The sequence below is a fragment of the Oncorhynchus keta genome, chromosome 35 (assembly GCF_023373465.1).
Source record: "Oncorhynchus keta strain PuntledgeMale-10-30-2019 chromosome 35, Oket_V2, whole genome shotgun sequence".
Classification (NCBI taxonomy): Eukaryota; Metazoa; Chordata; class Actinopteri; order Salmoniformes; family Salmonidae; genus Oncorhynchus; species Oncorhynchus keta.
In genome coordinates, this window is record NC_068455.1 from 71,606,472 (window position 1) to 71,623,139 (window position 16,668).

Consider the following 16,668-nt stretch of genomic DNA (forward strand, 5'->3'; position numbering starts at 1 on the left):
CCCCATGAGGACATCCAGGTAAACAGGTAGATACAGTCGGTACCCCATGAGGACATCCAGGTAAACAGGTAGATACAGTCAGTACCCCATGAGGACATCCAGGTAAACAGGTAGATACAGTCGGTACCCCATGAGGACATCCAGGTAAACAGGTAGATACAGTCAGTACCCCATGAGGACATCCAGGTAAACAGGTAGATACAGTCAGTACCCCATGAGGACATCCAGGTAAACAGGTAGATACAGTCAGTACCCCATGAGGACATCCAGGTAAACAGGAAGTGGAGCTGGGAAAACACCTCTCTCTTACCTCACTTTAAGCTGCTGTTTGCACCTGTACTTTTAGATGTCATTTTTTCCTAGTGTGTAGTCGGTTCAGCTCTTTCCCTACAGTGATATCACTTATTAACTTATGTTGCCTGCAAAATCGGCACCCTATTCCCTATGTAGTGCACTACTTTTAACAGGCACCTATGGACCGTGGTCAAAAGTAGTGCACTATATAGGGAATAGGGTGCTATTTGTGAAGCAACCAAAGAGTGTTGCCAAGTAGTTTCGTATTGGCTCAGTTGGTAGAGCAGTGCTTGCAACACTGGGGTTGTGGGTTCAAGTCCCATGGGAATGGACTACTGTAAGTTGTTCTGGGTAAGAGTGCCTGCTAAATGATTAAATGTGAATAAATGCAGTGTAACTCTCACAGAACAGGTTGTGTTTGCCTGTGATACGGTGTGGGTGGTGCCATTGGTATTAAACAATAGCGTTGAACGGTTGCACAATCCCGTGTAGGCTTTCTTCAGAATTTACTTCAACAGTCAAGTAAATGAATACCCACATGCCTTGGGGCAAGTGCTATTTTTATTCTATTACCGCGAAAACAATGGTGAGACAATGATGTCAAATGTATTTACATCAGCTGATATCGCAAAGTGCTGTACAGAAACCCAGCCTAAAACCCCAAACAGGAAGCAATGCAGATGTAGAAGCAGCTAAACAGAAATATCACATCTTTGTGTAGAAAGATTGGTGTCGGTGTTCTATTATAATAGCATTCTAAGGGTATTCCAATCCTTCAGGCATTAGAATTTACTGTGAGAGTTGAGCCAGAATTCTATTAATGTATTCTATTAATTATATTTCTATTAACACCCCTTTGTGTCAGTGGTATTTGTGTTCTATTATAGCATTCTGGGAGTAACCCAATCCTTTAGTCTGTAGTAGACTGTACGGTGAGAGTTGAGCCAGCTAGCCGATTAACTGGAACAGTGGCTCATTGTGAAATACATCATGCACCAGTTGGTGGTATTCATGTAGTTTTAAAAGGTTGAAACTATCAGCTTTAAAAATGTTTTCCCCGTTAAGAGGCAATAGTGCTCTGCTGCGTGGTTCTGTACATAGCTTGTTCCGAAGACAATGATGAAAAGACGGCATTCGCAACTTGAGAACAACATAATGTCCACAGTCCCCGTCCTACAACCTGGTCTCAAAGACTACCACCGCAAAACTTCTGCTTTTCAGCCATAGAAATGCAGATAGATATTTCTGACACCAAGCATTGCCATAAAGGGAATTAGTGTGCTATTGTGTTTGTCATGTTTAAATTACAACATAGTGCAGATTCAAACACACTCTGTTAAGTCAACCATTCAGGTGCAGGTAGTTATTTATGACACTACACAGTCTGGTTTTAGTCTCGTACACCACAATATGAGTAACGACTGTAGTTTACAGAACTACACTGGTAAGAACTACCACTGCACAGTCTCACATCTATATCTATACTCTCGGTTCTCCTCAAATGACTGAACAGAGGATTTCAAGTTCAAACTGTTCAAAGCGTTCTATACTTTTTGACCTTGCGTTTCAGTCTGTTTCTACCTTGCATTCCCTGAGGTACAAACCCAGTCCACAGTAAAAACAAAAAGGTAAAAGGACATACCTCAGCTGTTAGTGAAAGGAACAGAAAGTCCACTGTCTAACGCTTCTCTTTGCTTCTCTCTTTCTCCCTCTGCTTTGTTTCTGTGTCAGTAACTCTCCCGCTCTTCCCCCCTCTCTCTGAAATCTCAGACAGTTAGCTTGTTCACACTACTGAGCACCAGTTCAGTGGTCCAACTGCAATCTGCTATGTTGCAAACATCCTCTCTGATGAGACCACATCTCTCCCTTCCTCGATCATTTACATGGTTTTACTACCTGTCCACATTTCCAAACTAATGAATTGGCTTCTCACTCTCCCTTTCTCGCTTTTTTTTTTTAGGTCTACACACACCCGACCTCTGCTCCCCATTCCACTCTCTCGCACAAGGAAGCACACCAACGAGTCCCTACAGACAGATAAGGTTGACAAACAATCACTATTGGAGAGATCTTTCAAAACCTGTAGTACAAAAATATGTAAACACAACAAGCATCGCTCCTCAGCATACACCTCCATACAATAGTTTACGCACTGTTATATATAATATATAATGGTGTATTAGTGTAATTTCAGATGTCCTCTTTAGACAACAACCCCTGTAGGAAAGTCTAATACTGAGAATTTTAAAAAAGGAAATGCAATTCAGAGAAAATATGACTTGACATTCAAATTAGGTTCTCAACATACAGTACCAGTCAAGTTAGGACACACCTGCTCATTCAAGGGTTTTTCAGATTTTTACATTGTAGAGTAATAGTGAAGACATCAAAACTATGAAATATCACATAGCTAGAAAAGTTAGATAAGTTACAGAGGACTGTTATTTGTCTGTGGCTTTAGACCTGCAGCAGTAAACATTTCAGTTAAAAGGTCCAACGCATCAATAAATAAATACAAACATATAGTACCAGTCAGAAGTTTGGACACACCTACTCATTCAAGTGTGCAAAGTTGTCAAACGTCAAAAAAGGTTTTTATTTGTTTAACAATTTTTTGGTTACTAAAGGATTCCATTTTTGCAATTTCATAGTTTTGATGTGTTCACTATTATTCTATAATGTAGAAAATATTAACACTTGCAACTGGTACTGCATGCCAACAAGCATCCTGTTAGTTGTTCTGCTAATAGCTTCTATGCACAGCCTGGACTCAGGGGTAGACGTAACATAAGCAACGTAAATCCTGGAACGCTCCAATTAGTATCGTACTGTACGATGTGTTTCCGGTGGTATGTATTAATTTGTGGATGTCCATCATCCATTTCAAATTATATGTTAGGAAATGCAATTTGTACAATATGTTACAAATTCCAATGTGTTGTGGCTAATGTTGGCTAGGTGGCCAACGTTAGCTCGGCTAGGGGTTAGGAGTTAGGTTAAATGGTTAGGGGAATTGTTAGCTAACATGATAAGCAGTTGCAAAGTATCTAAAAAGTAGTAAAAGTAGCTAATTAGCTAAAATTATGAGATTCTAACGTTCGCGTTATACACAAGACCGTCCAACCACCCTACTTTCATTTTGGCCTTAAGTAATCTTCTGTCTTATGTAACCATACCAAATGTAACCCATCATAATAATTAAGAGTATTCGGGACTTAGTTTACTATGTTACATCTAGTCTGAGACCAGGCTGCTATCCAAGATGTGGTCTGAGAATATCTACAGATTGTCTGCCGTGTGTGTTCAGTCCAAGTGGGAGAGATCGGATGTTCTATTTTGTCATGTGTATAATCTCCATCCTGTGGATTAGAATCATGTCTGTTCTAAACATTCCATCATTCTGAAACATTCTGCAGTGTTCTACAGAACACAGCTGTTCCATTCTACTCCCCTCAGACCAAATCTGCAGCCTAAACTCTAGAAGCACCCCCCAAATGGTGACGTCATCCCTAGATTATCATTGGTTTATCATCGTCAATAGTTCCTCTTCGAGTAATACTGGTCACACAAGACACTTCCGGGACCTTTCAGTCAAGATGCCCCATGGCTACTGATAGTTCTGCTATGAGTAATCTTGGTTAGCCCAGAACTAAAATCTTTACGATGTCTGTCCACAAGAGACTATGAGTTGAGTAATAAAATGATCACAGCTCAGCCTGCATTGCACAGACTAATATACTAGATATTGCACAACACTCAACACACTTCCTGTTTTAAAAAGTAGAGTAGCACAGTGCTATGTAGGCTGAAAAAAACCCCTCTAAAAGTGAAACCTAAATTAAGCATTCATACTTACAGTAGGGTGAGTTTTTACAGTAGGTAGGGAGTTAATAAATTCCCAAAGTCAAACTAAAACTTCATCTGAAACATCGAGAGACTTTCAGCAGTTGTCTTTGAAGTTGATTTATTTTAGAACAAAAAGAATTGATACTGTATATAAGACCTCAAAAACATGAACATGATAGGTGACCAAAACCACACGACTACACTCACTAACTGTAGGGTACCACACAGCAGTACTACCACCACCACGACTACACTCACTAACTGTAGGGTACCACACAGCAGTACTACCACCACCACGACTACACTCACTAACTGTAGGGTACCACACAGCAGTACTACCACCACCACGACTACACTCACTAACTGTAGGGTACCACACAGCAGTACTACCACCACCACGACTACACTCACTAACTGTAGGGTACCACACAGCAGTACTACCACCACCACGACTACACTCACTAACTGTAGGGTACCACACAGCAGTACTACCACCACCACGACTACACTCACTAACTGTAGGGTACCACACAGCAGTACTACCACCACCACGACTACACTCACTAACTGTAGGGTACCACACAGCAGTACTACCACCACCACGACTACACTCACTAACCGTAGGGTACCACACAGCAGTACTACCACCACCGCCACGACTACACTCACTAACTGTAGGGTACCACACAGCAGTACTACCATCACGACTACACTCACTAACTGTAGGGTACCACACAGCAGTACTACCACCACCACGACTACACTCACTAAACTGTAGGGTACCACACAGCAGTACTACCACCACGACTACACTCACTAAACTGTAGGGTACCACACAGCAGTACTGAAGAGCTGCAGTCTTCACTGCTGTGTCTTTCAATCATTTGATGTCCCAAGACTTTAACGTTGATGTAAACTAACCTAACTGGCGTTTTATTTATTTATATATATATAATATGAATTGAATATGGAGTCCAGAGTGTATTACAAATGCTTTCACTTTCCTGGAAGTCGAATCATCATTTTTATTTTAGGAACATTCCATCTCCAACATCTAAAAAAGTGTGGAAGTCGATTTCCGATGAAATAAACAACAAGTCATACAGAGACTATATGGCAATTTTCAATGTTTTCAACATTGTCTAAGCTGCAGGTTGGTAATGAATAGTAGTGTGAGACGGATGCAAAATGCAGCGGTAACCGTCTCAAAATACACAGGTTTCCCAGAAATTCTGATCGGAGGATTTCATGCTTTATTCCCTCACGATTCTGGGAGTCTTCGCAACCGAGATGTCGGGAAAACCTGAGAATTTTGAAACCTTATGTGAGACTATAAGAAGGGGGTAGAAAACAAGTTGTTCTGATGGTTTTTGTGACGAAGCCATGGCTGGACATCTTTAAGAGGGGAGGTTGGATGCTGAGGGACCCTTTTCCTCGTCGTCTGGAGGGCAGGCTACAAAATCAGCCAACATGGACGCCATGACTTCTTCATCCAACTGAGTGAGAGAGACGAGACAGAGAGAAAACAGAAACACAGGTTAGATTTACATTATTCTGTGGCTAAGGAACCGGACAACAGTCATTAACTGGCATTTTTTATCTTAAAACAGATACTTGGTCCAATTTGGGACAGTTGTTTTGTACTCTGGATTTGAACTTATACAATGACTTGAGGTTGAAGTGGTGTCAGCTTTAATTTGAGGGTATTTTCATCCATAACGGGTGAAACGTTTAGAAATTACAGCACTTTTTATACATGGTCCCCCCACATTGTAGGGGACCAAAAGTATTGGGATATTTTTGCTGTTTGTTTTGGTTGTGTTTCAGTTTATTTTGTTCACAATAGAAATTCATGGTAAATAATGTATTGTGTCAATTTGGAGTCACTTTTATTGTAAATAAGAATAGAATAGATTTCTAAACACTTCTACATTAATGTGGATGCTACAATGACTACAGATTGTCCTGAATGCAGCGTGAATAACGATGAGTGAGAAAGTTAGATGCACAAATATCATACGCCCACGACATGCTAACCTGTCACCATTACAAGAACTGTGTGGGGGGGGGTTAGTATTTTTGGGGGGATATGATATTTGAGCTTCTAACTTTCTCACTCACCATTATTATTCATGATTGATTCAGGATTATCAGTAATCATAGGAGCATCCAATTAACCTCCAATTAAATCTGACAGTCTGCACTTTAACCTCATAGTCATATCATTTCAAAGTGCAGGAGTACAGAGACAAAAAAAAAACATTCACTGTCCCAAGACTTACGGAGCTCACTGTATCTACACACAAACCATGTCCAAGGAAGTCACTCATGAGAAAATGTGTTGTAAAATCAGCTAAAAGGCTTGGAATGTGAATGGTTAAAGATGGTCTGAGAAAGAGTTCTTACCTTTTTCTTCTCTGTGCCCTGTCCTGTTCCTTCCTCCTCTCCCTCCCTCTTCCTCTTCATCCCTCTCCCATCCTCTTCTCCATCCTCCTCTCCCTCTTCTCCTCCTTTCTCTCGTTCAGGCTCCTCCCCCTCTGTCTCGCTCGGAGCGGCTGATGGCTTAACTTCCTCTTTAGCAGAGTCCCCGCCCTGTTTTGCTGGTTCTTCTCCCTGATTGGACGGCTGGTCGCTGCCGCCCACCCTCACTTCCTGTGCAGGCTCTGCCTCCTGTTTCTGTTGAGGGGTGGGGCCTTCAGAAGAGGGCGTTGCCTCTGGGCGATCAGCTCCCTGCTGCTCACATGACCCCACTTCCTGCCCATGCCCCTCCCCTAGCTCATCCCTCTCTTCCAGCGCTCCGCCCGTCACACAGAGAATCTGAGGCATTGTCGGGTCGTTCATTCCATCAGCGTCATCCTCCTCTCCTTCCCTCTCTTCCTCCAGCACACCGATGCTCTCTACCTCCTGAGCCTTCACCCCTTCTTCCCCGTACACCCTTCTGTTAGTCCCCAGCTCCTCTATACCTCCTTCCATCTCTCCGTCCACACAGAATCTGCCCATCCCTCCATCCTCCGGCACTTCTCTGAGCACCTCTCCTTCCTCCCTCCCCATTCCTCCTCTCCTCCCTTCTCTGTCCAACGGTCTGATCTCTCCCTCCTCTTCCTCCTCATCCTCCTCCTCTTCTTCCTCCTCCCCCTCTTCCTCCTCATAGTCATCAAACTCTTCTCCATAAAACTCTTCTTCTTCATCGGGGAAATCGCTCCCTTCTTCCTCCTCTTCTTCATCCTCCAACCCCTCCTCATCCTCCTCCTCTCCCAGCTCATCCTCATCCTCCATCTCTTCATCCTCCTCCTCTTCCTCATCAGAGCTGTTGATATTAATAACAGAATGATCTTCCTCACTGGCCTGTTGCTGCTGTAGGGCTCTGCTGGGCTGAGCTAGCTGGTTCTGGAGCATCTGTAGACAGAGGTAGAACATTTTAAAAACATCTGTTGGATCATGTTGTGAAACAAGCAATGCAATTTGTAAGTCGCTCTGGATAAGAGCGTCTGCTAAATGACTTAAATGTAATGTAAATGTAATAGTGTAGAGAACCATTGCACCACATATCTTTTAAATAACCCAAAATATAGTATTTTCAGCTATTTAAATCTGGTGTACAAAACCGGACGTAAAAACTCAACTTAAGGAGGGAAACATAGAAATACTGCACATAGAACAGATCCTTCTGTAGCTCAGTTGGTAGAGCATGGCGCTTGTAACGCCAGGGTAGTGGGTTCGATTCCCGGGACCACCCATACGTAGAATGTATGCACACATGACTGTAAGTCGCTTTGGATAAAAGCGTCAGCTAAATGGCATATATTATTATTATTATTATTATCTACCACTTCACAGACTTGCTGTTAATGAGATATCTATAACTCACATTTCTTTGTGATTTTACCTGTATGGGGAGACCCAGTGGCGTGGGCTGACCTGGGACTGGTGACTGGCCCTGAAGCAACATCTGCTGGAGCTGGGCTCCAGGGAGGGAGTCAGCCCCAACTCCTAGCCCCACAGAGGGAGCACCGAGCTGGGTCACGCCGGTGGAGTTGAGGGGGGGAACCAGAGAGGCTAGTGGAGCTGGAGGGAATGAGTTGATGGAGTTAGGAGCGGAGGAGGAGGGGAGGAGAGGGTGAGGGAGGGAGGTGGAGGGGAGGTCATTGGCGAGGGGGAGGGAGATGTCACCGCCTGGGTCGTCCCCTGGACCGGGTACGGGGAGAGTGACCCCACTAGGTACTAAGGAAGACACGGGGAGAGTGGCCACGGTGCTGATGCCATCTTGGTTCTCTAACATCAGCATCCCCCGTGGGAAGATGACAACACTATCGTCTGAGTCGCTCTCCAGTGAAATCTCCACATCCTCCGCTTCCTCTTTGTCGTAACGGATGAAGACGGGTCTCTGGCCCTCTGAGAGCCCCAGCCCTGCCAGCTCGCCCTGATGGGGGGAAAGGAGCAGGTCTCCTGGGGTAGAGCCCTGGCCAGAGAGCCCCGGAGGAACCAGAGACAGGTGGTTGTCCAGGGAACCTAGGAGGGTGTGGCCAAGGCCGAGTGAGTGTCGGCCTGGGAAGGGCCCTCCGAGGAGAGTGGGGAGGGTGAGGCTGGAGGCCTGAGAAGGGGTGAGGAGGGAAGTGGCAGGGCTGGGTTTGAGGGCGAGGGGGGGCAGGGGGAGGCAGAGGGATGGGGTGCGGGGGTGGAGAAGGGAGTTGCATATGGTCAGGGCCTCAGTGCAGAAGGAGGAGACCTGAGGAGAGGGGCAGAAACAGAGACACAGATGAAGAGTAAGATCAGTAAGCAAGTGCATTCCAAAGGTCACTATTCCAGTACATTTCACTATGGACAAACATTTGCCTGAGCTAACAAAAAGGAGAAAATAACCGTACAGGTGGTAAATACTCCTACGATATATACACATTTTCCTAGAGTATCTCTAAACCTGTCTAACTAGTCAACAGCCTGAGTGTAACATGACACCGCGAAACTCTCGTTGACTCTCCCAAAACATTCCTTTTATTCACAGTTAACTTGATTGCCGACAGTTTTCCTCTTTCAAGACAAAACCTGATTGCTGACCTGCAAAACATTTCTTGGGACTATATCAACAGTGGATGAATTAAACAAATACCAAAAGATAGTTTTTGGGTAGCGTTTTTGGGTAGCGTTTTCCTTTAAATATAGTGCATTCGTAAAGTATTCTGACCTCTTCACTTTTTCTACATTATGTTACAGCCTTATTCTAAAAATGAATTAAATGAAGAAAGAAATCTCACCAATCTACTACACACAATACCCTATAATGACAAAGTAAAAAGGTTATGTATTTATTGCAAATAAAATTTAAAAAACTGAAAAACCTTATTTACATAAGTATTCAGACCCTTTGCTATGAGCCTGGAAGTTGAGCTCAGGTGCATCCTGTTTCCATTGATCATCCTTGAGATGTTTCTACAACTTGGAGTCCACCTGTGGTAAATTCAACTGATTGGACATGATTTAGAAAGGCAAACACCTGTCTATATACAGTGGGGCAAAAAAGTATTTTGTCAGCCACCAATTGTCCAAGTTCTCCCACTTAAAAATATGAGAGAGGCCTGTAATTTTCATAAGTACACTTCAACTATGTCAGACAAAATAAAAAATCCAGAAAATCAAATTGTAGGATTTTTAATGAATTTATTTGCAAATTATGGTGGAAAATAAGTATTTGGTCACCTACAAACAAGTAAGATTTCTGGCTCTCACAGACCTGTAACTTCTTCTTTAAGAGGCTCCTCTGTCCTCCACTCGTTACCTGTGTTAATGGCACCTGTTTGAACTTGTTATCAGTATAAAAGACACCTGTCCATAACCTCCAACAGTCACACTCCAAACTCCACTATGGCCAAGACCAAAGAGCTGTCAAAGGACACCAGAAACAAAATTGTAGACCTGCACCAGGCTGGGAAGACTGAATCTGCAATAGATAAGCAGCTTGGTTTGAATAAATCAACTGTGGGAGCAATTATTAGGAAATGGAAGACATACAGTGCCTTGCGAAAGTATTCGGCCCCCTTGAACTTTGCGACCTTTTGCCACATTTCAGGCTTCAAACATAAAGATATAAAACGTTTTTTTTTTCGTGAAGAATCAACAACAAGTGGGACACAATCATGAAGTGGAACGACATTTATTGGATATTTCAAACTTTTTTAACAAATCAAAAACTGAAAAATTGGGCGTGCAAAATTATTCAGCCCCCTTAAGTTAATACTTTGTAGCGCCACCTTTTGCTGCGATTACAGCTGTAAGTCGCTTGGGGTATGTCTTTATCAGTTTTGCACATCGAGAGACTGAATTTTTTTCCCATTCCTCCTTGCAAAACAGCTCGAGCTCAGTGAGGTTGGATGGAGAGCATTTGTGAACAGCAGTTTTCAGTTCTTTCCACAGATTCTCGATTGGATTCAGGTCTGGACTTTGACTTGGCCATTCTAACACCTGGATATGTTTATTTTTGAACCATTCCATTGTAGATTTTGCTTTACATTTTTGAATCATTGTCTTGTTGGAAGACAAATCTCTGTCCCAGTCTCAGGTCTTTTGCAGACTCCATCAGGTTTTCTTCCAGAATGGTCCTGTATTTGGCTCCATCCATCTTCCCATCAATTTTAACCATCTTCCCTGTCCCTGCTGAAGAAAAGCAGGCCCAAACCATGATGCTGCCACCACCATGTTTGACAGTGGGGATGGTGTGTTCAGGGTGATGAGCTGTGTTGCTTTTACGCCAAACATAACATTTTGCATTGTTGACAAAAAGTTCAATTTTGGTTTCATCTGACCAGAGCACCTTCTTCCACATGTTTGGTGTGTCTCCCAGGTGGCTTGTGGCAAACTTTAAACAACACTTTTTATGGATATCTTTAAGAAATGGCTTTCTTCTTGCCACTCTTCCATAAAGGCCAGATTTGTGCAATATACGACTGATTGTTGTCCTATGGACAGAGTCTCCCACCTCAGCTGTAGATCTCTGCAGTTCATCCAGAGTGATCTTGCGCCTCTTGGCTGCATCTCTGATCTTCTCCTTGTATGAGCTGAAAGTTTAGAGGGACGGCCAGGTCTTGGTAGATTTGCAGTGGTCTAATACGCCTTCCAATTCAATATTATCGCTTGCACAGTGCTCCTTGGTATGTTTAAAGCTTGGGAAATCTTTTTGTATCCAAATCCGGCTTTAAACTTCTTCACAACAGTATCTCGGACCTGCCTGGTGTGTTCCTTGTTCTTCATGATGCTCTCTGCGCTTTTAACGGACCTCTGAGACTATTACAGTGCAGGTGCATTTATACGGAGACTTGATTACACAGGTGGATTGTATAGGTCAACATTGGATCATTCAGAGATCCTCACTGAACTTCTGGAGAGAGTTTGCTGCACTGAAAGTAACGGGGCTGAATAATTTTGCACGCCCAATTTTTCAGTTTTTGATTTGTTAAAAAAGTTTGAAATATCCAATAAATGTCATTCCACTTCATGATTGTGTCCCACTTGTTGTTGATTCTTCACAAAAAAATACAGTTTTATATCTTTATGTTTGAAGCCTGAAATGTGGCAAAAGGTCGCAAAGTTCAAGGGGGCTGAATACTTTCGCAAGGCACTGTACAAGACCACTGAATCTCTCTCGAGCTGGGGCTCCACGCAAGATCTCACGGTGAGCAAAAATCCCAGAACCACACGGGGGGACCTAGTGAATGACCTGCAGAGAGCTGGGACCAAAGTAAGAAAGCCTACCATCAGTAACACACTACGCCGCCAGGGACACAAATCATGCAGTGCCTGGACGTTTCCCCCTGCTTACGCCAGTACATGCCCAGGCCCGTCTGAAGTTTGCTAGAGAGCATTTGGATGATCCAGAGAAGATTGGGAGAATGTCATATGGTCAGATGAAACCAAAATATAACTTTTTGGTAAAAATTCAACTCGTCGTGTTTGGAGGACAAAGAATGCTGAGTTGCATCCAAAGAACACCATACCTACTGTGAAGCATGGGGGTGGAAACATCATGCTTTGGGGCTGTTTTTCTGCAAAGGGACCAGGACGACTGATCCGTGTAAAGGAAAGAATGAATGGGGCCATGTATCGTGAGATTTTGAATGAAAACCTCCTTCCATCAGCAAGGGCATTGAAGATGAAACGTGGCTGGGTCTTTCAGCATGACAATGATCCCAAACACACTGCCCGGGAAACGAAGGAGTGGCTTTGTAAGAAGCATTTCAAGGTCCTGGAGTGGCCTAGCCAGTCTCCAGATCTCAACCCCATAGACAATTTTTGGAGGGAGTTGAAAGTCCATGTTGCCCAGCAACAGCCCCAAAACATCACTGCTCTAGAGGAGATCTGCATGGAGGAATGGGCCAAAATACCAGCAACAGTGTGTGAAAACCTTGTGAAGACTTACAGAAAACGTTTGACCTCTGTCATTGCCAACAAAGGGTATATAACAAAGTATTGAGAAACTTTTGTTATTGACCAAATTGACCAAATACTTATTTTCCACCATAATTTGCAAATAAATTCATTAAAAATCCTACAATGTGATTTTCTGGATTTTCTTTTCTCATTTTGTCTGTCATAGTTGAAGTGTACCTATGATGAAAATTACAGGCCTCTCATCTTTTTAAGTGGGAGAACTTGCACAATTGCTGGCTGACTAAATACTTGTTTGCCCCACTGTAAGGTCCCACAGTTGACAGTGCATGTCAGAGCAAAAACCAAGCCATGAGGTCGAAGGAATTGTCCATAGAGCCCCGAGACAGGATTGTGTCGAGGCACAGATCTAGGGAAGTGTACAAAAACATTTCTGCAGCATTGAAGGTCCCCAAGAACAGTGGCCTCCTTCATTCTAAAATGGAAGAAGTTTGGAACCACCAAGACTCTTCCTAGAGCTGGCCATCCGACCAAACTGAGCAATCGTGGTAGAAGGGCCTTGGTCAGGGAGGTGACCAAGAACACAATGGTCACTCTGACAGAGCTCTAGAGTTCCTTTGTGGCGATGGGAGAACCTCCCAGAAGGACAACCATCTCCGCAGCACATCACCAACCAGGCCTTTATGGTAGAGTGGCCAGATGGAAGCCTCTTCTCAGTAAAAGGCGCATGACAGCCCGCTTGGAGTTTGCCAAGAGGCACCTAAAGGACTCTCAGACCATGAGAAACAATATTCTCTGGTCTGATGAAACCAAGATTGAACTCTTTGGCCTGAATGCCAAGTGTCATGTCTGGAGGACACCTGGCACCATCCCTACGGTGAAGCATGGTGGTGGCGGCACCATGCTGTGGGGATGTTTTCCAGTGGCAGGGACTAGGAGACTAGTCAGGATCAATGGAAAGAGGAACGGAGCAAAGTACAGAGAGATTCTTGATGAAAACATACTCCAAAGAGCTCAGGACCTGACTGAGGTGAAGGTTCACCTTCCAACAGGACAATGACCCTAAGCACACAGCCAAGACAACGCACGAGTGGTTTTGGGACAAGTCTCTGAATGTCGAGGCACAGGTTGGATGGGCAGCAACGCTCCCCAGCCAACCTGACACGAGCGGATCTGAGAGGATCTGCAGAGAAGAATGGGAGAAACTCCCCAAATACAGGTGTGTCAAGCTTGAAGCATCATACCCAAGAAGACTCAAGGCTGTAATCACTGCCAACGGTCCTTCAACAAAGTACTGAGTAAAGGGTCTGAATACTTATGTACATGTGATAATAATAAACTAACACATTGGCATAAGAAAAATCTAAAATCCTGTTTATGATTTCTCATTATGGGGTATTGCGTGTAGATTGAGGGGAAACAATTGTTTTTAATCCATTTTAGAGTAATATAATAATAATAATATAATATATAGATTGAGGGGAAACAATTGTTTTTAATCCATTTTAGAGTAAGACTGTAACGTAACAATATGAGGAAAAAGTCAAGGGGTCCACAAACCCCCGAGGTGCCTTATCGCCATTGGTTACCAAGGTAATTAGAGCAGTAAAAATAAATGTTTTGCCATACCCATGGTTTACGGTCTGATATACCACAGCTGTCAGCCAATCAGCATTTAGGGCTACAACCACCCAGTTTATAAATATGTGTGTTATACCAGTGAGTGTGTGTTCTGTAGTTGTGTGTGTATATTAGAACGTTTGTATTTCAAGTGTAATTGATGAGGCAGGAGAAATGTTTACTTGGTTGCTTAAACAGACAAACAAAACACCAGGATGTTGACAGAGTCGTGTGTGAGAGTCATACATTTAGCCCAGTCCATACCTACCCTTCTACTCACTCTCCCTCCCTCCATACCTACCCTTCTACTCACTCTCCCTCCCTCCCTCCATACCTACCCTTCTACTCACTCTCCCTCCCTCCATACCTACCCTTCTACTCACTCTCCCTCCCTCCATACCTACCCTTCTACTCACTCTCCCTCCCTCCATACCTACCCTTCTACTCACTCTCCCTCCCTCCATACCTACCCTTCTACTCACTCTCCCTCCCTCCATACCTACCCTTCTACTCACTCTCCCTCCCTCCATACCTACCCTTCTACTCACTCTCCCTCCCTCCCTCCATACCTACCCTTCTACTCACTCTCCCTCCCTCCCTCCATACCTACCCTTCTACTCACTCTCCCTCCCTCCCTCCATACCTACCCTTCTACTCACTCTCCCTCCCTCCCTCCATACCTACCCTTCTACTCACTCTCCCTCCCTCCCTCCATACCTACCCTTCTACTCACTCTCCCTCCCTCCATACCTACCCTTCTACTCACTCTCCCTCCCTCCCTCCCTCCCTCCATACCTACCCTTCTACTCACTCTCCCTCCCTCCATACCTACCCTTCCACTCACTCTCCCTCCCTCCATACCTACCCTTCTACTCACTCTCCCTCCCTCCCTCCCTCCCTCCCTCCATACATACCTACCCTTCTACTCACTCTCCCTCCCTCCCTCCCTCCCTCCATACCTACCCTTCTACTCACTCTCCCTCCCTCCCTCCCTCCATACCCACCCTTCTACTCACTCTCCCTCCCTCCCTCCATACCTACCCTTCTACTCACTCTCCCTCCCTCCCTCCCTCCCTCCCTCCCTCCCTCCCTCCCTCCATACCTACCCTTCTACTCACTCTCCCTCCCTCCCTCCCTCCATACCTACCCTTCTACTCACTCTCCCTCCCTCCCTCCATACCTACCCATCTACTCTCCCTCCCTCCCTCCCTCCCTCCATACCTACCCTTCTACTCACTCTCCCTCCCTCCATACCTACCCTTCTACTCACTCTCCCTCCCTCCCTCCCTCCATAACTACCCTTCTACTCACTCTCCCTCCCTCCCTCCATACCTACCCATCTACTCACTCTCCCTCCCTCCCTCCATACCTACCCTTCCACTCACTCTCCCTCCCCTCCATACATACCCTTCTACTCACTCTCCCTCCCTCCCTCCCTACCCTTCTACTCACTCTCCCTCCCTCCCTCCCTCCCTCCCTCCCTACCCTTCTACTCACTCTCCCTCCCTCCCTCCCTCCATACCTACCCTTCTACTCACTCTCCCTCCCTCCCTCCATACCTACCCTTCTACTCACTCTCCCTCCCTCCCTCCCTCCATACCTCCATACCTACACTTCTACTCACTCTCCCTCCCTCCCTCCCTCCATACCTACCCTTCTACTCACTCTCCCTCCCTCCCTCCCTCCATACCTACCCATCTACTCTCCCTCCCTCCATACCTACCCTTCTACTCACTCTCCCTCCCTCCATACCTACCCTTCTACTCACTCTCCCTCCCTCCCTCCCTCCATAACTACCCTTCTACTCACTCTCCCTCCCTCCCTCCCTCCCTCCATACCTACCCATCTACTCACTCTCCCTCCCTCCATACCTACCCTTCCACTCACTCTCCCTCCCTCCATACATACCCTTCTACTCACTCTCCCTCCCTCCCTCCCTCCCTACCCTTCTACTCACTCTCCCTCCCTCCCTCCATACCTACCCTTCTACTCACTCTCCCTCCCTCCCTCCATACCTACCCTTCTACTCACTCTCCCTCCCTCCATACCTACCCTTCTACTCACTCTCCCTCCCTCCCTCCATACCTCCATACCTACCCTTCTACTCACTCTCCCTCCCTCCCTCCCTCCATACCTACCCTTCTACTCACTCTCCCTCCCTCCCTCCCTCCCTCCCCTCCATACCTACCCATCTACTCTCCCTCCCTCCATACCTACCCTTCTACTCACTCTCCCTCCCTCCATACCTACCCTTCTACTCACTCTCCCTCCCTCCCTCCCTCCATAACTACCCTTCTACTCACTCTCCCTCCCTCCCTCCATACCTACCCATCTACTCACTCTCCCTCCCTCCCTCCATACCTACCCTTCCACTCACTCTCCCTCCCTCCATACATACCCTTCTACTCACTCTCCCTCCCTCCCTCCCTCCCTCCATACCTACCCTTCTACTCACTCTCCCTCCCTCCCTCCCTCCATACCTACCCTTCTACTCACTCTCCCTCCCTCCCTCCCTCCCTCCCTCCATACCTA

General features: G+C 45.3%; 2 protein-coding genes and 1 long non-coding RNA gene across 18 annotated transcripts in view; 1 reads left to right on the forward strand and 2 right to left on the reverse strand.

Annotated features, from left to right (window-relative positions):
- Nucleotides 1-1,636, forward strand: part of LOC127916174 (uncharacterized) — a 3,287-nt gene extending 1,651 nt beyond the window's left edge. For 7 of the 14 annotated variants that reach the window (XR_008093687.1, XR_008093680.1, XR_008093677.1 and 4 more), the window contains one exon: nt 1-1,636. This exon is cut by the window's left edge. This is a non-coding gene — a long non-coding RNA (uncharacterized LOC127916174). The other 7 variants (XR_008093688.1, XR_008093685.1, XR_008093689.1 and 4 more) reach the window with 7 other exon arrangements.
- Nucleotides 1-4,103, reverse strand: part of LOC118378215 (polyunsaturated fatty acid lipoxygenase ALOX12-like) — a 27,568-nt gene extending 23,465 nt beyond the window's left edge. The window contains exon 1 of the mRNA XM_052497641.1: nt 1,937-4,103. The gene's annotated coding sequence lies outside the window, so the exon portion shown is untranslated. The remainder of the gene's footprint in view (nt 1-1,936) is intronic.
- A 1,048-nt stretch (nt 4,104-5,151) lies between these two features.
- Nucleotides 5,152-16,668, reverse strand: part of pelp1 (proline, glutamate and leucine rich protein 1) — a 28,079-nt gene continuing 16,562 nt past the window's right edge. For all 3 annotated transcript variants that reach the window (XM_052497639.1, XM_052497640.1, XM_052497638.1), the window contains exons 14-16: nt 8,027-8,866; nt 6,547-7,536; nt 5,152-5,636 (exon numbers count right to left, since the gene is read on the reverse strand). In XM_052497639.1, coding sequence (XP_052353599.1) covers nt 5,538-5,636; nt 6,547-7,536; nt 8,027-8,866 — 1,929 coding nt within the window. In that variant the 3' untranslated portion in view covers nt 5,152-5,537. The remainder of the gene's footprint in view (nt 5,637-6,546; nt 7,537-8,026; nt 8,867-16,668) is intronic.